Source organism: Scyliorhinus torazame, chromosome 3 (assembly GCF_047496885.1).
Source record: "Scyliorhinus torazame isolate Kashiwa2021f chromosome 3, sScyTor2.1, whole genome shotgun sequence".
NCBI classification, from domain to species: Eukaryota; Metazoa; Chordata; class Chondrichthyes; order Carcharhiniformes; family Scyliorhinidae; genus Scyliorhinus; species Scyliorhinus torazame.
The window spans coordinates 285,754,312-285,776,589 of NC_092709.1; the positions used below are offsets into that span (position 1 = coordinate 285,754,312).

At 47.6% G+C, this 22,278-nt stretch overlaps 1 protein-coding gene across 2 annotated transcripts in view; it reads left to right on the forward strand.

Moving 5' to 3' along the window:
- Nucleotides 1-22,278, forward strand: part of atp8b1 (ATPase phospholipid transporting 8B1) — a 213,145-nt gene that overhangs the window by 127,822 nt on the left and 63,045 nt on the right. For both annotated transcript variants that reach the window (XM_072497355.1, XM_072497356.1), the window contains exons 6-10: nt 5,463-5,524; nt 13,215-13,287; nt 13,375-13,445; nt 15,000-15,082; nt 21,699-21,857. In XM_072497355.1, the coding sequence (XP_072353456.1) occupies nt 5,463-5,524; nt 13,215-13,287; nt 13,375-13,445; nt 15,000-15,082; nt 21,699-21,857 (448 nt within the window). The remainder of the gene's footprint in view (nt 1-5,462; nt 5,525-13,214; nt 13,288-13,374; nt 13,446-14,999; nt 15,083-21,698; nt 21,858-22,278) is intronic.

Here is a 22,278-nt window from a genome sequence, read left to right on the forward strand (position 1 = left end):
TGCTTGGAAATGGCACTGAATTCCACACTGAATAATTTTTAAAAAAATATATATTTTATTAAAGTTTTTCGATCAACCAAGAATTTTCAATTTTTACAACTTTGTAACCATATATACATTGATCGGTTTTTAAAATAATATATTAACTAACAGCAAGTGCCAACACAAATAAGAAACAAAAAGAAATAATAACATTGAAAAGATAAATATGAACAGCAAATATGCAACAACACACAAAAACGAATGCACCCCCCCCCCCCCCCCTTCCCCCCTAGGTTGCTGCTGTTGTCTTTCCTATTTTCCCTTATCGCTCTGCGAGATAGTCGAGGAACGGTTGCCACCGCCTGGTGAACCCCTGAGCTGAACCTCTTAGTGCATACTTTATCCGTTCCAATTTTATAAACCCTGCCATGTCGTTTATCCAGGCCTCCACGCCCGGGGGTTTAGCTTCTTTCCACATAAGTAGAATCCTTCGCCGGGCTACTAGGGACGCAAAGGCCAAAACATCGGCCTCTCTCGCCTCCTGCACTCCCGGCTCCTCTGCAACCCCAAATATAGCCAACCCCCAGCTTGGTTCGACCCGGACCCCCACCACCTTTGAAATGACTTTTGCCACACCCTCCCAGAACCCGTGCAATACCGGACATGACCAAAACATGTGGGTGTGGTTCGCAGGGCTTCCCGCGCACCTCCCGCACCTATCTTCCACCCAAAAAAACCTGCTCAATCTTGCTCCCGTCATATGCGCCCTGTGTAGTACCTTGAATTGGATCAGGCTGAGCCTGGCACACGAGGACGAGGAATTTACCCTACTTGGGGCATCTGCCACAGCCCCTCCTCAATCTCTTCCCCCAGCTCCTCCTCCCATTTTCCTTTCAGTTCCTCTATCATCGTCTCTCCCTCGTCTCTCATTTCCCTGTATATATCGGACACCTTACCGTCACCCACCCATGCCCCCAAAATCACTCTATCCTGGATCCCTTGCGCCAGGAGCTGCGGAAATTCCCTCACCTGTTGCCTCACAAATGCCCTCACTTGCATATAACGAAATGCAATCCCAGGTGGCAACCCGTATTTTTCTGTCAGTGCTCCCAGACTCGCGAACGTCCCGTCCAAGAACAAGTCCTTCAGTTTCGCAATTCCTGCTCGCTGCCAAGATTGAAATCCCCCATCTATCCTTCCCGGGATGAACCTGTGGTTGTTCCTTATCGGGGACCACACTGAGGCCCCCCGTCACTCCCCTATGTCGTCTCCACTGCCCCCAAATCTTCAGAGTCACCACCACCACTGGGTTTGTGGTGTACCTTTTTGGGGAGAACGGCAGCGGTGCCGTCGCCAGTGCTTTTAAGCTAGTTCCCCTACAGGACGCCATCTCCAGCCTTTTCCACGCCGCTCCTTCTTCTTCCCTCATCCACTTACATATCATAGACACGTTAGCGGCCCAATAATAATCACTCCGACTCGGCAGTGCCAATCCCCCTCTATCTCTACTACGCTGCAGGAACCCCCTCTTTACCCTTGGGGTCTTTCCGGCCCACACATAGCTCATGATGCTCCTGTCCACCTTCTTAAAAAAGGTCTTTGTAATCAGTATGGGGAGGCACTGAAACACAAAAAGAAACCTCGGGAGGACCACCATTTTAACCGCCTGCACCCTGCCCGCCAATGACGGGCACCATATCCCACCTCTTAAAGTCCTCCTCCATCTGCACTACCAGTCGTGTCAAGTTAAGCTTATGAAAGGTTCCCCAGTCCCTGGCCACCTGGATCCCTAAATACCGGAAATCTCTTGTTACCCTCCTCAGCGGCAGCTCGTCTATTCCCCTGCCCTGTTCCCTGGGGTGCATCACAAACAGTTCACTCTTCCCCATATTCAATTTGTATCCCGAAAACTCTCAACTCCCCGAGTGTCTGCATTATCTCTGGCATCCCCTCCACTGGGTCCGCAACACACAGCAATAAATCATCTGCATACAAAGATACCCGATGTTCTTCTCCTCCTCTAAGTACCCCTCTCCACTTCCTAGAGCCCCTCAGCGCTATGGCCAATGGCTCAATTGCCAACGCAAACAGTAACGGGGACAGGGGGCATCCCTGTCTTGTGCCCCTATATAGTCGGAAGTAGTCGGATCGTTGCCTGTTCGTAATCACACTTGCCACCGGGGCCCCGTACAGGAGCTGAACCCATCTAATGAACCCCTCTCCAAATCCAAATCTCTTCAGTACCTCCCACAGGTAGTCCCACTCCACTCTATCAAATGCTTTCTCTGCTTCCATAGCCACCACTATCTCCGCCTCCCCCTCCGGTGGGGGCATCATCATCACCCCCAACAACCTCTGTATATTGGTATTCAATTGCCTCCCTTTAACAAATCCTGTTTGGTCACCATGCACCACCCCAGGGACACAGTCCTCTATCCTTGTCGCCATCACTTTGGCCAATAACTTGGCATCTACGTTCAGGAGGGAGATAGGCCTGTATGACCCGCACTGCAGCGGGTCTTTGTCTCTTTTCAGGATCAGCGATATCGTCGCCTCCGACATCGTCGGGGGTAGTGTCCCCCTTTCCTTAGCCTCATTGAAGGTTCTCGTCAGGAATGGGGCCAGCAGGTCCACATATTTCCTATAAAATTCCACCGGGAACCCATCTGGTCCCGGGGCCTTCCCTGCCTGCATGCTCCCGATTCCTTTTACCACCTCTACCTCAATCTGCGCTCCCAGTCCTGTCCTCTCCTGCTCCTCAACCTTCGGGAACTCCAACTGGTCTAGGAACTGCATCATTCCCTCTTTCCCTTCCGGGGGTTGGGCCTTATACAGCCTCTCGTAGAATACCTTAAATACCCCGTTCACCCTCTCCGCTCTCTGTTCCATCCTTCCCTCCTCGTCTCTTAACTCCTCCGATCTCTCTCGCCGCCCCCCTCTTCCTAAGTTGTTGGGCCAGCAGTCGGCTCGCCTTCTCTCCGTATTCATACTGTACTCCCTGTGCCTTCCTCCACTGCGTCTCCGCCTTACCCGTGGTCAACAAGTCAAAGTCCGTGTGTAGTCTCCGTCTTTCCCTGTATAGCCCTTCGTCCGGAGCCTCCGCATATTGACTATCCACCCTCAGAATCTCCCCAATCAGTCTCTCCCTTTCTTTACCCTCTTGTTTCCCCTTATGGGCCCTTATGGAGATCAGCTCCCCTCTCACCACCGCCTTCAGCGCCTCCCAGACTACTCCCACCTGGACCTCTCCGTCATCATTGACCTCTAGGTATCTTTCAATACATCCCCTCACCCTTCCACATGTCTAATCTCCAAAGTGGGCGCTGCTCCTTCTCGCCTAGTTCCAGATCTACCCAATGTGGGGCATGATCTGAAATGGCTATAGCCGAGTACTCCGCTCCTGTCACCTTCGGGGTCAGCGCTCTTCCCAGGACAAAGAAAGCTATCCGGGAGTACACTTTATGGACGTGGGAGAAGAAGGAAAACTCTTTACTCTTTACCCCCCCCCCCCATTACCAACTTTCCCATCTCCAGGTCCGGGATGCGCTGCGTCCCAACATACGCTTCATAAACTTCGCATCATCCCAGTTCGGGGCATATGCGTTCACCAGCACCACCGCTTCACCTTGCAATCTGCCACTCACCATCACGTACCTACCCCCACTGTCCACCACTATGGTCTTCGCCTCAAACGATACCCGTTTCCCCACCAGTATTGCCACCCCTCTCTTTTTTGCATCCAAGCCCGAGTGGAATACCTGTCCCACCCATCCTTTTCTTAATCTGACATGATCCGCCAGTTTCAGGTGCGTCTCCTGAAGCATAACCACGTCTGCCTTTAGCTTCTTTAGGTACACAAATACCCTTGCCCTCTTAATCGGCCCGTTCAACCCTCTCACGTTCCACGTGATCAACTGGGTTGAGGGGCTCTTTCCCCCCTCCCCCATCGTCGACTAGCCATCCCCTTTTTAAACCAGCTCCTCACCCGGTTCCCACGCAACCGCTTGTCCCCCAGACGGCGCCCTCCTGTCCCGACCATCCCATCCCGTAACAGCTCCCCCTTCCCCTAGCAGCAGCAACCCAGTTAATTCCCCCCCCCCCCCCCCCCCCCCCCGCTAGATCCCGCTCTAGCTTGATTGCACCCCCCATATTACTTCCCGGAGTCAGCAAACTCTGGCTGACCTCGGCTTCCCCCAATTATCCTTTGCCTCCCTTTGTGTGAGGCCCCCTCGTTCCTATGCCCACTTCTCCCGCCACAGTTTCCATAGCGCGGGAAGTGAGCCTGCGCTGCCCCTAATGGCGCAGCTCCCTCTCTCCTTCCCCTTCCCCACCGGCGCCCACATTTCTTTGTGTGTCCCCCCGCCCCCCCTTCGAGGGGAAAAGATTCCCCCATCTGATTTACAATTCCTTGCCACCTCCTCGCTACTTCATTCCAAACATCCTTTCCCAAATCTAGTCCAACTTCTCCTCTTGAATGAATGTCCACGCCTCCTCTGCCGTCTCGAAGTAGTGGTGTTTGCCCTGGTGTGTAACCCACAGTCTTGCCGGCTGCAACATTCCGAATTTCACTTTCTTCCTGTGGAGCACCGCCTTGGCCCGGTTGAAACTCGCCCTCCTTCTCGCCACCTCCGCACTCCAATCTTGGTAGTCCCGGATCACGGCGTTCTCCCATCTGCTGCTCCTTGTCTTCTTAGCCCATCTCTGGACCATCTCCCTGTCCTTGTAGCGGTGGAATCTCACCACAATTGCTCGCGGTATTTCCCCTGCCTTTGGTCTTCTCACGAGGACCCGGTACTCTCCCTCCACCTCCAGGGGGCCCGTCGGGGCCTCAGCTCCCATTAAGGTATGGAGCATCATGCTCACGTACGCCCCAACGTCCGCTTCCTCTGCCCCTTTGGGGAGACCCAAAATCCTTAAGTTCTTCCTCCTCGAGCTATTTTCCAGGGCTTCCAATCTCTCCATACACCTCTTGTGTAGCGCCTCGTGCGTCTCCGTCTTCACCACCAAGCCCTGTATCTCGTCCTCATTTTCGGCAGCCTTTGCCTTCACTCCATGGAGCTCCATCTCTTGGGTCTTTTGCATCTCCTTCAGCCCCTCAATCGCCTGCAGCATCGGCGCCAGCACCACCTCCTTGAGCTCCTCCATGCATCGCCGGAGGAACTCCTGCTGTTCCAGGCCCCATACCAACTGGGCTCCCTCAGCCTCCATCTTGCTTCTTTCTCCCTTCCCTTCTCTGCCACTGCTCCAGAGGATCCTCCACAATCTGGCCACTACTATCACTCCTTTCCATCCACACCCGGGGGGACTCCTTCCTATGTCGCCTCACACTGGGTTTAGCCTTTGAAAATTTCCGTTGGGGCTCCCGGTAAGAGCCCAAAAGCCCGTTGAAACGGGAGGTGCCGAAACGTGCGACTTAGCTGGTCATCGCCGCACCCGGAAGTCCACACTGTATAATTTTTAACTTGTCTTGTACCTCATAGGCAAGACACAAGATGGACAACATTGTCAATAACCGGAAATGTGAAATTCTGAAGGATGGCAGGTATTTTGGATGTTTTACACCTATTCATAGTGTCCTATATAGAAGTTAGATCCTGTTCTTACTATTTCCTAAATATCAGTGATGTCACAAACTGCTGAAATTGTTCTAACTTGTTATATAATGCAATTGAAACATTCCAAGCAACCAGAATGTTGGAGTTTACCACTGAAAGAAATTCTCTTACCTTTATTGTCTGCAATGAATGTAGAGCTTTACCGACTGTCCAAATACTCTCCAGGAATTCTTAACAAATCTGAAAATGATTAAACTAATTTGCTACCCTCTGCTCCCAGAGTGGGAGCTGCAAACATTCCGTTCGTGTTCCCTTCCGACAGGGAATTGAAAGCCGCTGTTGAAATAAAATTTGTATTTGTTACTTCGGGTGCAATTTAACGGAACAATTTTGAAGTGTCATTTTGGGCTCGATTGGCGAGATGTTTCCCGACGACCGCATTGGCGAGATCTTGGCCCATATTTAACGGCACTTACTGCCGGAATTGAGCCCCCACGAGCTTCTTGCCAATGTCAGACTCGTGCCTCAGCTTCTCACTACTAACAAGTGGGGGGGGAGGGGGACTGCTATTAAATACTCCCTCAGCACTTCAGTCAACACAAGCATAGCAGCGCACAGATCTGCTCCTTCCTTTGGCGATGCCAACCTAGCCAGACTTCTCGACGCCGTGGAGGCGAGATTGGACACCCTGGTCCCTCTGGAGGAGTCGGTGGCCCAGCAGCAGGGCCACCAATGCCGCCTGGGAGGCAGTGGCAGGGGCTGTCATTGCGGGCCGCATGACCAGGAGCACCGCCACCATACATTGTTGGAAGAAAACCAATGACCTCCACTGAGCTGCAAAGGTAAGTTACTAGTTCTCGGCTGACATTAGCCTTGCTCTGGAAAAAACACTGGGGGGGGGGGGGGGGGGGACACATTGCGCCTTCCTCACATCCAATCTTCGTGTTTTTTCCTCAGCATCCCCTGGCACCGACCAGCACAGCCCCTTCATATCCAGTTACAGTGCCCACACCTGCAATGGATCTCCCCGATCTATCAAACTTGCAGCTCACAATTCCCTCTCTTCGCCCCTGAAGGAGAAGATAGCCCATAATAGAGCGAGAGGGTGAGGTACCTGATTTCAGAGTCTTTACCCCCTTTGAAAAATGGGCCCTGGAGGTCACGGGGTTGACACGGGAGAGAGCAGTCACTGACAGTGAGGTTGGCCTGCACCACAAGAGGTGAGGATCCACTGCCCCTTCATCCAGATGACCTGTCTCAAGTGAGTTAATGTCAGACAAAAGAATCCTTACCCTCTCACTGACCACATGTCCATTCTCTCACAGGATCTCCATCTGATAGCTCCATCTACCATCTAGGACAGCACGCTAGCACAGTGGTTAGCACAGTTGCTTCACAGCTCCAGGGTCCCAGGTTCGATTCCGGCTTGGGTCACTGTCTGTGCGGAGTCTGCACATCCTCCCCGTGTGCGCGTGGGTTTCCTCCGGGTGCTCCGGTTTCCTCCCACAGTCCAAAGATGTGCAGGTTAGGTGGAGTGGCCGTGATAAATTGCCCTTAGTGTCCAGAATTGCCCTTAGTATTGGGTGGGGTTACTGGGTTATGGGGTAGGGTGGAGGTGTTGACCTTGGGTAGGGTGCTCTTACCAAGAGCCGGTGCAGACTCGATGGGCCGAATGGCCTCCTTCTGCACTGTAAATTCTATGATACTTCCACTCGAGAGCTGTGAAATGCTCTCACGACTACGAAGGTAAATTGCCCATGAGCCCTACGTTGTGAAGCTAGAGGCTGCTCACAGTCATAGGGACTATGACATTCCGCATATAACCAAGAACAGGACTCTGTCCTGTAAGTGTTTGGTAGGCCTGGCAGGCAGCAGTTGTAGTTGCCCCTGTTATGGGTATCCATAATGTTTAAAGATGGCTTAAAGGCCTCAGAGGGGAAACCCCTCCAATTTGGGCTAAGGGCGACCCAGACCTGGAACGCTTCAGCACTCTGACCAGCCCCAATCCCGCTGAGGTGTCTCCCAACCACCCCGTTGGGTGGGTAATGCGGTGCCCTTGAGCTTCATGCCAGGAATGGAGATGGCTATTCACCACCTCACTTCCCCACAACAGCCATTGAGCCAGCTTCACTTTTTTTATAAAGCGTACTAAACGATGCCCGCACGAATTCTCCCTGAGGAGCCCGTCAATTCCTAGGAAGCTGTTACATTCGACTTCAGCCTTGCTAACTAGATGGAAATTGGTCCTAATTGAGGTCAATGATATACGCGCCATATTTGGCCATGATCTGGAACTCTCTATTGGGAGAGGACCTGTTGGGAGAGGACCTGTTAGCTAGCAAACAGGTTCGCGCCTGGCGCAAATCTCAATTGTGGCCTTTCCTGCTATTTAACTGGCTCGACCAGACCTGCGTGGGCACAATTCTATGGTTAAATCATGCCCTTGCTCTCTAATCATTTTTTAAAAGAAATGAACCTGATCTTTCTTGGTCTTTTAAATGTCTTCGATCATCAGGAATATTTCAGAATCTTGCACAAAACATTCCATTTCCGAATCTTGCACAAAACCTTCCATATAGATGTGTACACAGGAACTCCAAGTTTAATGTCCAATCAAAATTCCATTCTGAAGAAAATCCAGACGATGCATGCGTTCTACAATAATGTAGATAATTAGTAAGGAACACACTTCTAGGGCAGAATGTGAGTCAGTGCAGGAATCCCCTGTGCTTGTCCCCCTCTCGAACAGGTATACCGCTTTGGATACTGTTGGGGGGAATAGCCTATCAGGGGTAAACAGCAGCAGCTAGAGCAGTGGCACCACGGCTGGCTCTGATGTTCAGAAGGGAGGGTTAAAGCGCAGAAGAGCAATAGTAATAGGGGACTCTATAGTCAGGGGCACAGATGGGCGCTTCTGTGGACGTGAAAGAGACTCCAGGATGTTATGTTGCCTCCCTGGTGTCAGGGTCTAGGATGTCTCAGAATGGGTAGCGGGCATCCTGAAGGAGGAGGGCAAACAGGCAGAGATTGTTGTACATATTGGTACTAACGACGTAGGCAGGAAGGGGCAGGAGGTCCTGCAGCAGATGTTCAGGGAGCTAGGCAGAAAGTTAAATGACAGGACCTCTAGGGTTGTAATCTCGGGATGACTCCCTGTGCCACGTGCCAGTGAGGCTAGAAATAGGAAGATAGAGCAGCTAAACACGTGGCTAAACAGCTGGTGTAGGAGGGAGGGTTTACGTTATCTGGACCACTGGGAGCTCTTCCAGGGCAGGTGTGACCTGTATAAGAAGGACAGGTTACATCTAAACTGGAGAGGGATAAATATCTTGGCCATGAGATTTGCTAGTGTCACACGGGAGGGTTTAAACTAGTATGGCAGGAGGGGTGGGTACCGGAGCAATAGGTCAGAAGGTGAAAACATTGAGGGAGAAATAGGGAATAGGGCCAGTATGGCTCTGAGGAAGAGCACACAGGGAGGTTGCTGAAAACAGCGGGTCTGGTGGCCTGAAGTGCATATGTTTTAATGCAAGAAGTATAACAGGTAAGGCAGATGAACATACAGCTTGGATTAGTACTTGGAACTATGATGTTGTTGCCAGTACAGAGACCTGGTTGAGGGAAGGACAGGATTGGCAGCTAAATGTTCCAGGATTTAGATGTTTCAGGCAGGCTAGAGGGGGATGTAAAAGGGGTGGAGGACTTGCGCTACTGGTTGGGGAGAATATCACAGCTGTACTACGGGAAGACACCTCAAAGGGCAGTGAGGCTATATGGGTAGAGATCAGGAATAAGAAGGCTGCAGTCTCAATGTTGGGGGTTTACTACAGGCCTCCCAACAGCCAGCGGGAGAGAGAGGAGCAGATAGGTAGACAGATTTTGGAAAGGAGTAAAAGCAACAGGTTTGTTGTGATGAGAGACCTCAACTTCCCCAATATTGCCTGGGACTCACTTAGTGCTAGGGGCTTGGACGAGGCAGAGTTTGTAAGGAGCATCCAGGAGGGCTTCTCAAAACAATATGTAGATAGTCCAACTAGGGAAGGGGCTGTACTGGACCTGGTATTGGGGAATGAGTCCAGCCAGGTGGTAGAAGTTTCAGTAGGGGAGCATTTTGGGAACAGTGACCACAATTCAGTAAGTTTTCAAGTGCTGGTGGACAAGGATAAGAGTGGTCCTAGGGTGAATGTGCTAAATTGGGGGAAGGCTAACTATAACAATATTAGGCGGGAACTGAAGAACCAAGATTGGGGGCGGATGTTTGAGGGTAAATCAACATCTGACATGTGGAAACCTTTCAAATGTCAGTTGAAAGGAATTCGGGACCGGCATGTTCCTGTGCGGAAGAAGGATAAATACGGCAAATTACGGGAACCTTGGATAATGAGAGATAGTGTAGGCCTCGTCAAAAAGAAAAGGGAGGCATTTGTCAGGCTAGAAGGCTGGGAACAGACTAAGCCTGTGTGGAATACAAGGAAAGTAGGAAGGAACTTAAGCAAGGAGTCAGGAGGGCTAAAAGGGGTCTCAGTCATTGCCAAAAAGGGTTCAGGAAAATCCCAAGGCTTTTTACACGTCCATAAAGAGCAAGAGGGTAGCCAGGGAAAGGGTTGGCCCACTGAAGGATAGGCAAGGGAATCTATGTGTGGAGCCAGAGGAAATGGGTGAGGTACTAAATGAATACTTTGCATCAGTATTCACCAAAGAGAAGGGATTGGTGGATGTTGAGGCTGGAGAAGGGTGTGTAGATAGCCTGGGTCACATTGAGATCCAAAAAGACGAGGTGTTGGGCGTCTTTAAAAATATTAAGGTAGATAAACCCCCTGGGCTTGATGGGATCTACCCCAGAATACTGAAGGAGGCGAGAGAGGAAATTGCTGAGGCCATGACAGAAATCTTTGGATCCTCACTGTCTTCAGGTGATGCCCCGGAGGACTCGAGAATAGCCAATGTTGTTCGTTTGTTTAAGATGGGTACCAAGGATAATCCAGGGAACTACAGGCTGGTGAGCCTTGCGTCAGTGGTAGGGAAATTACTGGAGAGAATTCTTCGAGACAGGATCTACTCCCATTTGGAAGCAAATGGATGTATTAGCGAGAAGCAGCACAGTTTTGTGAAGGGAAGGTCGTGTCTCATTAATTTGACAAGAGTTTTTCGAAGAGGTCACAAAGATGATTGATGCAGGTAGGGCAGTGGATGTTGTCTGTACGAACTTCAGTAAGGCCTTTGACAAGGTCCCTCATGGCAGACTGGTACAAAAGGTGAAGTCACATGGGATCAGGGATGAGCTGGCAAGATTGATACAAACTGGCTAGGTCATAGAAGGCAGAGAGTAGCAATGGAAGGGTGCTTTTCTGATTGGAGGACTGTGACTAGTGGTGTTCCACAGGGATCAGTGCTGGGACCTTTGCTGTTTGTAGTATATATAAATGATTTGGAGGAAAATGTAACTGGTCTGATTAGTACGTTTGCGGACGACACAAAGGCTGGTGGAATTGCGGATAGCGATGAGGACTGTCAAAGGATACAGCAGGATTTAGATCGTTTGGAGACTTAGGCGGAGTGATGGCAGATGGAGTTTAATCCGGACAAATGTGAGGTAATGCATTTTGGAAGTTCTAAAGCAGGTAGGGAATGTACAGTCAATGGTAGAACCCTCAAGAATATCGACAGTCAGAGAAATCGAGGTATACAGGTCCACAGGTCACTGAAAGGGGCAACACAGTTTGAGAAGGTAGTCAAGAAGGCATACGGCATGCTTGCATTCATTGGCCAGGGCATTGAGTATAAGAATTGGCAAGTCATGTTGCAGCTGTATAGAACCTTAGTTCGGCCACACTTGGAGTATAGTGTTCAATTCTGGTCGCCACACTACCAGAAGGATGTGGAGGCTTTAGGGAGGGTGCAGAAGAGATTTACCAGAATGTTGCCTGGTATGGAGGGCATTAGCTATGAGGAGCGGTTGAATAAACTCGGTTTGTTCTCACTGGAACGAAGGAGGTTGAGGGGCGACCTGATAGAGGTCTACGAAACTATGAGGGGCATAGACAGAATGGATAGCCAGAGGCTTTTTCCCAGGGTAGAGGGGTCAATTACTAGGGGGCATAGGTTTAAGATGCGAGGGGCAAGGTTTAGAGGAGATGTACGAGGCAAGTTTTTTACACCGAGGTAAGTGGGTGCCTGCAACTCGCTGCTGGAGGAGGTGTTGGAAGCAGGGACGATAGTGACATTTAAGGGACATCTTGACAAATGCATGAATAGGATGGGAATAGAGGGATACGGACCCAGGAAGTGTAGAAGATTTTAGTTTAGACGGGCAGCATGGTCGGCACAAGTTTGGAGGGCCGAAGGGCCTGTTCCTGTGCTGTACTTTTCTTTGTTCTTTGTTATGTAGGTGAAGGCCATTCACTCGAGTCCCAGATATATTGACACATATTAAAACTGGTTATTCGGTTAGGGGTCATGTCTGTAATGTGTAACTCGTGCAAATATATACGGGAACTGTTGGCTTTGGTCCTTTATACCTAACAAAGGAATCCACCAAATACTTAGACTTGTCCGAACCAGAATCTTTTATTGAGTCTTGTATGGTAAGATAGCAATCTGTAACAGAGCACTTGATCATGGCGTCTGCATAATACTCCTCTGGATTCTGCACCTAGCACCGGGCAGTCACTGGTCTGTCTTGTTACCCTCTCAATCTTCTTCTGAAGATGGCCGGATGTGTCTCCCCTTATATGGGAGTCACTGGTCACATGACCTTTGCCTAGAAATCTCATGGTGTGTCTGCACCACCACCTGCTGGTTGGTGGTCGCACACCATCCAACTATGATAGAGTCCATAGGCATATCACCACAGTAACTTCTGAGCTCCCCAGCATCTGATTGGGGAGGTATCCCAAAGATGTGCTGGGGAACCCCCTTCGTCCAGGTAAGGGTATACAAGGCAATTGCCCAGAAGCCCAAATTTCCCTTTGCTGGAAACCTTCTGAAAATGCAACTTAAGTCGCAAACTCTGGATAGATTCGACTGTGTTGCACAAATAGTTACCCAGAATTTGGCAAGACCCAGAAAAAACGGCACAATAGCTGCACCGATCCTACGTCCGGTGGGGGGCTAGCAGCCGCGCAGCGTAAAGCCCCCGGCTTTACTATGTCGACGACCGGAGAATCCCGCCATGGTTTCTCCCTGTCCAATTTCAATTGATCTTTAATTACCTCCTTTGTGACAGCTCATGTGGCACTGGCTCCCAAGGACGAGCTACATTGCCTGGAGCTCACCCAACTTGAGTCAGAAGGTTGGGCGAATCCAGCTTGGAAAAACATTTACATAAGTAACTGGACAGTGATGGCAATCTAATGTTGATTGCCATTCTATGGAAGTTAGGGTCCACAATTATGTAAAGTTTGGCTTCCATTCTACACTTCACCAACTGGCTTCTGGAACAGAATAGTAACTGCCAAAGGAGGAAGATCACTTGGCAATAGCTTTCCGGATGCAAAATGAGAAGCAATCAACTTTTCAGTTTTCAGCAATGCAGAGTTGTTGATCTTCTACGAAAAGTTGGCAACTGGAACAAGCAAACCTGTGGGTATTTTCAGTGAGAGTTCAAACTTATTTCAGTTTATTGTTTTTGCAGAGTCAATTAAACCGTAAGTGAGATGTATTTTTTGTCCTTTTTAGTTTTAAAGCACAAAAATGGAGAGACATCAAAGTTGGAGATATTGTGTGCTTGCGGAGAGATGATTTTATTCCAGTAAGTTACATCTTTTGGAAAAGATAATGTGAAGAGTTCTTCTATCGTGTTGGATTATATGTATTAATTTTTTTTCTCATTATTTAGGCTGATATACTACTGCTGTCCAGTACCGAACCCAACAGTCTTTGTTACGTGGAAACGGCTGAGCTTGATGGGTAAGAAGTTAATATTTACAAAAGAGACTTTAATTCAGGGATGACTATGTCTAGGCACCTTCTTTCACTGCACACGCCACATTGATTACACCATGAACTAACTACACTGAGGGACTTATTAAATGTACTGTTTCATCATTACCATAATTGTCAGACTTTGACATTTTGAAGCTGACTTAGGCTGCTCATTTCACTTCTTTTCTTTTGCCAAACAACATTTTTGTCTGTGCCTTACAGATCAGATAGCCACCACTGGCTTTGTTGGATTGTTCTACTGTAACTGCAGATTTTAAAAAAAATCTTCCTTAATTCCATTCTGTTTGAAACATCTTACTGTTATAGTGGCCATTTAAAAAAAAAAAAAAAACAACAACATCCGGAAACAGCAATGAGACAAATGAACGGGTGATTTTGATTGAGCAAGGACTCTTGGTCAAGATCCAGAAGATTTCCCAGCTTCCCTTTCAATAGTGCCATGTGGTCTTTATCCTTCCCTTTGCACAAGTAGGCAGGGCCTTTATTCAAACAAACTGTCAGCTGGTGTTTCCCCAGGTCTGCCAAATATTTGCTGACAGAAATTAACCCTTTCTACAACACCTTTTCTCTAATTAACACCAGATAGCCCCAAGGTTAAATGTGAATACCTCGAATTTGTCTACCATTGCGCACACAAAGAATTGGAGCACTCTGTGTCCTGACAATTCTTGCAGAGGATGCAAATGTGGGCCCTGTGCTGACTAATATATATCTGGCAGATAGCAGCAGAATGATGAGGAAATTACTGTTCTTCGAGCATTTAAAAAAAAACTTGTTTCTGCAATCCAGGTAAGAGTGACCTGTCTCTAGTGAGAGGCCGCATCAAATTGAATTGCCACCTTAAATATATTCTCATAAGTAGTAATTTACAACCTTCCAGTTAGATTGGCTAGGTGACATTTGGGTGCAATCAATAGAGACTGTTGTCACATTTTGAAGCTGCCTTCTTGAGCCTCTTTGACATGCGCCTGCCTTAGTATTCCAGATATAGTTGTGGTTTTTATCCATGTGATGAGGGACTCTCCTGTCCCTGAAGGCTAGCTGGAATCTTGCACAATTTTCTGAAGCAGTCTTTTGGGGTTGGCACTCCCATGTATTTTGGATACTTCGGCATAATCCAAGAAAGCATCTGCTTTTATACAAATGCAGGACTTAATCAGTGCTTTTTAAAAAAATTTTTTTAAAAACCTGGAGTCTGCCCATAGATAAACATTTTACATCTAAGCAAGTAGGAAAATGTAGGCATCCTTACTATGTCAGATTGCCAATTTGATATTGTTTTGTACAGTACCAAATTATCACAATATATGCTGTGACCTATGGGAATTGGATTAATAATGTCCTTGTCCCTATTGGCTGGCAGATTCCTGGAAGAACCTGCGTGTTTGCTCCATGTTCCAGCTATGGCTCTCTTCTGGCGAATATTTCAACCATTTGAGCAAAATAGAAAATTAACACATGATTGAATTACTTGCAACTACTCTTTCATTAATGGATCTTGTATCATTATGCTTTCAGTGAAACTAACCTGAAGTTTAAAATGTCGTTGGACGTTACAGACAAACTGCTTAAGAAACTCAAGGATCTGGAATCTTTTGATGGTGAGTGTATTTGCAAAAATATAGTCATACTGGTTGAATATACCAGTTCAAATTTTACACATGTTCCTGCCAGCAATTTGCAATAGATGGCCCAGATTCTGTGGTCAGCAGTGAAGGCACTATGCTCACCATTCGTTATGCTTACTGTTGCCTATTGACTTATTGAGTGGCAACTTGTTGCTCGGGGACCATTTCACTGCAGCACTGTCCATTGGAGCTATGGCATGTAAGAATATGGCCATCGACTGTTGTAAAATTCTAAGGGGAAGACAACATTTAAACCAGGAAGTATAATTTAGAATATTTAATTCACGTACAGAAAGTGAAATTAGATGAGGGAAAGATGGGATTAAGGGATACATAAATGACACAGTTGAAAGTAATTGTTCTTAAAACTCCAACATACATTCTTTAGCAATGGGACTCCACACTTTTTTCACTATCCGAGAGGTTGTTTGACAACTTTCACACCTTAAAAACTTCACTTCCAGTTGAATTTACAAGCAATAAATTTTTATTTGGCATATTCACAACTTCACACTCAACTGTTGCTCAGTTTGTCTTCTGCCAGGGCCATTCAGCTCTTGACAAAAACATGGACAAAAGAGTTGAACTCGAGAGGTGAGACAAACTGCCCTTGGCATCAAGGCAGGATTTGACAGTGTAGCATCAAAAAGACAGAAAAATTGGAATCGATGGGAAGTCGAGGGGAAACTCTCCATTGAACACAGAAATGTACAGCACAGGAACAGGCCCTTCGGCCCTCCAAGCCCGTGCCGACCATGCTGCCCGACTAAACTACAATCTTCTACACTTCCTGGGTCCGTATCCCCCTATTCCCATCCTATTCATGTATTTGTCAAGATGCCCTTTAAATGTCACTATCGTCCCTGCTTCCACCACCTCCTCCGATAGCGAGTTCCAGGCACACACTACCCTCTGCGTAAAAAACTTGCCTCGTACATCTACTCTAAACCTTGCCCCTCTCACCTTAAACCTATGCCCCCTAGTAATTGACCCCTCTACCCGGGGGAAAAAACTCTGACTAGCCACTCTGTCTATGCCCCTCATAATTTTGTAGACCTCTATCAGGTCTCCCCTCAACCTCCTTCGTTCCAGTGAGAACAAACCGAGTTTATTCAACCGCTCCTCATAGCTAATGCCCTCCATACCAAGCAACATTCTGTTAAATCTCTTCTGCACCCTCTCTAAAGCCTCCACATCCTTCTGATAGTGTGGCGACCAGAATTGAACACTATACTCCAAGTGTGGCCTAACTAAGATTCTATACAGCTGCAACATGACTTGCCAATTCTTATACTCAATGAAGGCAAGCATGCCGTATGCCTTCTTGACTACCTTCTCCACCTGTGTTGCCCCTTTCAATGACCTGTGGACCTGTACTCCTAGATCTCTTTGACTTTCAATACTCATGAGGGTTCTACCATTCACTGTATATTCCCTACCTGCATTAGACCTTCCAAAATGAATTACTTCACATTTGTCCGGATTAAACTCCATCTGCCATCTCTCCGCCCAAGTCTCCAAATAATCTAAATCCTGCTGTATCCTCTGACAGTCCTCATCGCTATCCGCAATTCCACCAACCTTTGTGTCGTCTGCAAACTTACTAATCAGACCAGTTACATTTTCCTCCAAATCATTTATATATACTACAAAGAGCAAAGGTCCCAGCATTGATCCCTGTGGAACACCACTGGTCACAGCCCTCCATTAGAAAAGCATCCTTCCATTGCTACTCTCTGCCTTCTATGACCTAGCCAGTTCTGTATCCACCTTGCCAGCTCACCCCTGATCCCGTGTGACTTCACCTTTTGTACTAGTCTACCATGAGGGACCTTGTCAAAGGCCTTACTGAAGTCCATATAGACAACATCCACTGCCCTACCTGCATCAATGATCTTAGTGACCTCCTCGAAAAACTCTATCAAGTTAGTGAGACACTACCTCCCCTTCACAAAACCATGCTGCCTCTCACTAATACGTCCATTTGCTTCCAAATGGGAGTAGATCCTGTCTCGAAGAATTCTCTCCAGTAATTTCCCTACCACTGAAGTAAGGCTCACCGGCCTGTAGTTCCTGGGATTATCCTTGCTACCCTTCTTAAACAGAGGAACAACATTGGCTATTCTCCAGTCCTCCGGGACATCCCCTGAAGACAGTGAGGATCCAAAGATTTCTGTCAAGGCCTCAGCAATTTCCTCTCCAGCCTCCTTCAGTATTCTGGGGTAGACCCCATCAGGCCCTGGGGACTTATCTACCTTAATATTTTTTAAGACACCCAACACCTCGTCTTTTTGGATCTCAATGTGACCCAGGCTATCTACACACCCTTCTCCAGTCTCAACATCTACCAATTTCTTCTCTTTGGTGAATACTGATGCAAAGTATTCATTTAGTACCTCGCCCATTTCCTCTGGCTCCACACATAGATTCCCTTGCCTATCCTTCAGTGGGCCAACCCTTTCCCTGGCTACCCTCTTGCTTTTTATGTACGTGTAAAAAGCCTTGGGATTTTCCTTAACCCTATTTGCCAATGACTTTTCGTGACCCCTTCTAGCCCTCCTGACTCCTTGCTTAAGTTCCTTCCTACTTTCCTTATATTCCATGCAGGCTTCGTCTGTTCCCAGCCTTTTAGCCCTGACAAATGCCTCCTTTTTCTTTTTGACGAGGCCTACAATATCTCTCGTTATCCAAGGTTCCCGAAAATTGCCGTATTTATCCTTCTTCCTCACAGGAACATGCCGGTCCTGAATTCCTTTCAACTGACACTTGAAAGCCTCCCACATGTCAGATGTTGGTTTGCCCTCAAACATCCGCCCCCAATCTATGTTTTTCAGTTCCCGCCTAATATTGTTATAATTAGCCTTCCCCCAATTTAGCACATTCATCCTAGGACCACTCTTATCCTTGTCCACCAGTACTTGAAAACTTACTGAATTGTGGTCACTGTTACCGAAATGCTCCCCTACTGAAACATCTACCACCTGGCCGGGCTCATTCCCCAATACCAGGTCCAGTACCGCCCCTTCCCTAGTTGGACTGTCTACATATTGTTTTAAGAAGCCCTCCTGGATGCTCCTTACAAACTCCGCCCCGTCTAAGCCCCTGGCACTAAGTGAGTCCCAGTCAATATTGGGGAAGTTGAAGTCTCCCATCACCACAATCCTGTTGTTTTTACTCTTTTCCAAAATCTGTCTACCTATCTGCTCCTCTATCTCCCGCTGGCTGTTGGGAGGCCTGTAGTAAACCCCCAACATTGTGACTGCACCCTTCTTATTCCTGATCTCTACCCATATAACCTCACTGCCCTCTGAGGTGTCCTCCCGCAGTACAGCTGGTATAGTCTCCCGAACCAGTAGCGCAACTCCGCCTCCCCTTTTACATCCCCCTCTATCCCGCCTGAAACATCTAAATCCTGGAACGTTTAGCTGCCAATCCTGCCCTTCCCTCAACCAGGTCTCTGTAATGGCAACAACATCATAGTTCCAAGTACTAATCCAAGCTCTAAGTTCATCTGCCTTACCCGTAATACTTCTTGCATTAAAACATATGCACTTCAGGCCACCAGACCCGCTGTGTTCAGCAACTTCTCCCTGTCTGCTCTGCCTCCGAGCCCCACTGTCCGTATTCCCTAGTTCTCCCTCAATGCTCTCACCTTCTGACCTATTGCTCCCGTGCCCACCCCCCGCCATACTAGTTTAAACCCTCCCGTGTGACACTAGCAAACCTCGCGGCCAGGATATTTATGCCTCTCCGGTTTAGATGCAACCCGTCCTTCTTATATAGGTCACACCTGCCCCGGAAGAGCTCCCAGTGGTCCAGATAACGGAAACCCTCCCTCCTACACCAGCTGTTTAGCCACGTGTTTAGCTGCTCTGTCTTCCTATTTCTAGCCTCACTGGCACGTGGCACAGGGAGTACTCCCGAGATGACAACCCTCGAGGTCCTGTCTTTTAACTTTCTGCCTAGCTCCCTGAACTCCTGCTGCAGGACCTCATGCCCCTTCCTGCCTATGTCGTTAGTACCAATATGTACAATGACCTCTGCCTGTTTGCCCTCCCCCTTCAGGATGCCCTCTACCCGTTCAGAGACATCCTGGACCCTGGCACCAGGGAGGCAACATTGGTTGAACTCATACTCAACACAAAGAAATATGGCTTTACTGTTGGAAGCCAATCATCTCGGTCTCAGGACATCACTGCAGAAGTTTTTTTAAAGTCGTGTCCGAGGCCCAACCATCTTCCGCTCTTCATCAATGACCTTCCTGCCATCATAAGGTCAAAAGTAGGAACGATTGCTGACAGTTACACTATGTTCAGCACCATTTGTGATTCTTCAGATACGGAAGCATTGTGCCAATGTGCAGTTCAACCTGGACAATATTCAGCCTCGGGCTGATGAATGAGAAGTAACATTCCTGCCACAAGTGGTAGGCATTGACTATCTCGAATAGAGAGAATCTCACCATCTCCCCTGAACATTCAATGACTTTGGCATCGCGGAACATCTTTCGGATTGCCAACGACAAGAAACTGATCTAGATAAATACTGTGACTACAAGAGCATGTCCAGGATTAGGGATTCTGCGGAGAGTAAGACCATAAGACATAAGAGCAGAAGTCGGCCATTCGGTCCATCAGGTCTGCTCTGCCATTCAATGAGGTCATGGCTGATCTGATATAATCCTCAACTCCACTTTCCCACCGTATCCCCATGACCCTTGATTCCTTTTTTTTTTCTCTAATTTAGGGTACCCAATTCATTTTTTCCAATTAAGGGGCAATTTAGCATGGACAATCCACCTAGCTTGCACATTTTTGGGTTGTGGGGGCGAAACCCACGCAAACATGGGGAGAACTTGCAAACTCCACACAGACAGTGACCCAGAGCCGGGATCGAACCTGGGACCTTAGTGCCGTGAGGCCGCAGTGCTAACCACTGCGCCGCCATGCTGCCCTTGATTCCTTTACTGTTTAAAAATCTGTCTATCTCGCCGTTGAACATATTTAACGATCCAGCCTCTGTAGCTCTCTGTGGTAAAGAATTCCACAGATTCACTACCCTCTGAGAGAAGAAATTCCTCCTCCTCTCTGTTTTAAATTGGCAACCCCTTGCTTGGAGATTATGCCCACTGGCCTTAGACTCTCCCACAAGAGGAAACATCCTCTTCTCCCCCTGGCAAGTCCTCTGAAATTCTTATGTCTCAATAAGGTCACCTCTCATTCTTCGAAACTCCAAGGAGTACAGGCCTAATCTACTCGACCTCTCCTGATAAAATCTCTCCATACCAGGGATTAACTTAGTGAGCCTTCTCTGGACTGCCTCCAATGCCAGTATATCTTTCCATCTAGTTTTGGCAGGACTTCCCTATTTTTATAGTCCATTCCCTTTGAATAAAGCCAACATTTCAATTGCCTTTCCTGCTGAACTTGCATGCCAAATGTGGCTTATGCTCGAAGACCCCCAAAATCCCTCTGTGCTGCAGTTTCCTGCAGTCCTTCTCTATTTAAATAATATTCAGCTCCTTTAATCTTCCTACCAATGTGCTTAAGCATCTGACTACCCAAAGCCTGCCTGCCATTTGCAAGGCACAAGTCAGGAATGTGATGGAATACTCTATAGTTGCCTGGAGGAGTACAGCTCCAACAACACTCAAGAAGCGCAACACCAATGCAGAACAAAGCAGCCCGCTTGATTAATGTTCACCCACCATGCTAAACCTTCACTCCTTTCACCAGTAATGCACAGTGGCAGCAGTTTGTACCACCTAGATGATACACTGCAGTATCTCGTCCCGGCTGCTTCAACAGTACCTTCCCAAGCTGCGGCCTCTATCACCTTAAAGGTCATGGGTGGCAAATGCATGGGAACAACACCACCTGCAAGCTTTCCTCCAAGCCACACCATCCTCATATGGAACTATATTGCCATTCCTTCACTGTTTTAGGATCAAAATCCTGGAACTCCCTCCCTGGCAGCACTGCCTATATTCCTGCACCAGATTGAGTCCAGCAGTTCAAAGGTTGGCTCACCATCATCACCTTCTCAAGGTCAAATCAGGATGGACAGCAAATGCTAGCCTTGCCAGCAACGTATACATCCCATAAAAGAATCACATTTTAAAATATATATATTCTACTAGTGAGGTATTAGTTTAGTACAGCTTGTACAACAGCAAAGAAAGTTTGCTTCCAGAATTTAATGATTAATTGATAAATGTGCAGTCTGATGTAGTAGTGGAGTTGTTGAGATGTGACTCACGAGATGGCCTTCCAAGAGGGCCTCTGGAGGCAAACTGTGAAGCAAACCTCAACTCGGGCACTAATGCCCATGACATTGGCATTGCTCTTTTAGCAGAAAGTTTGAGTTATCGACTCACCCATTCAGATTGGCCATGGTATTTCTGCACTATTAGCCTTCAATAATGACAAAGTATCTGCTTTCCAATATGGAAGTTACAAACTCTCCATCTGAGCATTTGTGCTGTCATGCATGCATACTTCTTGCATGTTGTGTAAAATAAGTCATTTTTGTGAATGTATTTTTCTTTTGGCGCTGCATTAGACCAAACTAGTAACTGTGTTTGCTCTAGGTTTAATAGAATGTGAAGAGCCAAACAATCGACTGGACAAATTTACAGGAACCCTGTACTGGAACAACCAGAGTTATCCTTTAGATGTGAACTCAATCCTCCTTCGTGGCTGCACAGTCCGCAACACTGAGAGCACCCATGGAATTGTTATATTTGCAGGTATTGCACCATATTTATTGCATCATATCCTGGGATTAGCACACAATGATTTGAGAAGGTAGTCTGATGAGGATTCATGATTCCACTTGTTATGAAAACATCTTGGGAGGGGGGGGGGTTAAAACCGTGTTTCATAAATGTTTCATGAGTTTCTGAAAAAGCCAATCAGAACATTTGATAAATAATTTTTTTATTTTGGCACATGCATGTAAGATTTGAAGTCTGAAGATATAGTTTGTTTGCTCCATATGAAGACCTCTTTAGCCTATTCCTTCCTTATGCTCTGATGTGTAGGGAATGTATTGACCATGTTATCTGGAGATTATAACTCTGGATTATAACTTTGGTATTTAAGATGGTAAAGTTGCTGAGATAGAAAAGCCCATCAGAATAATAGCCTTCACCAAGCTTATTGTAACCC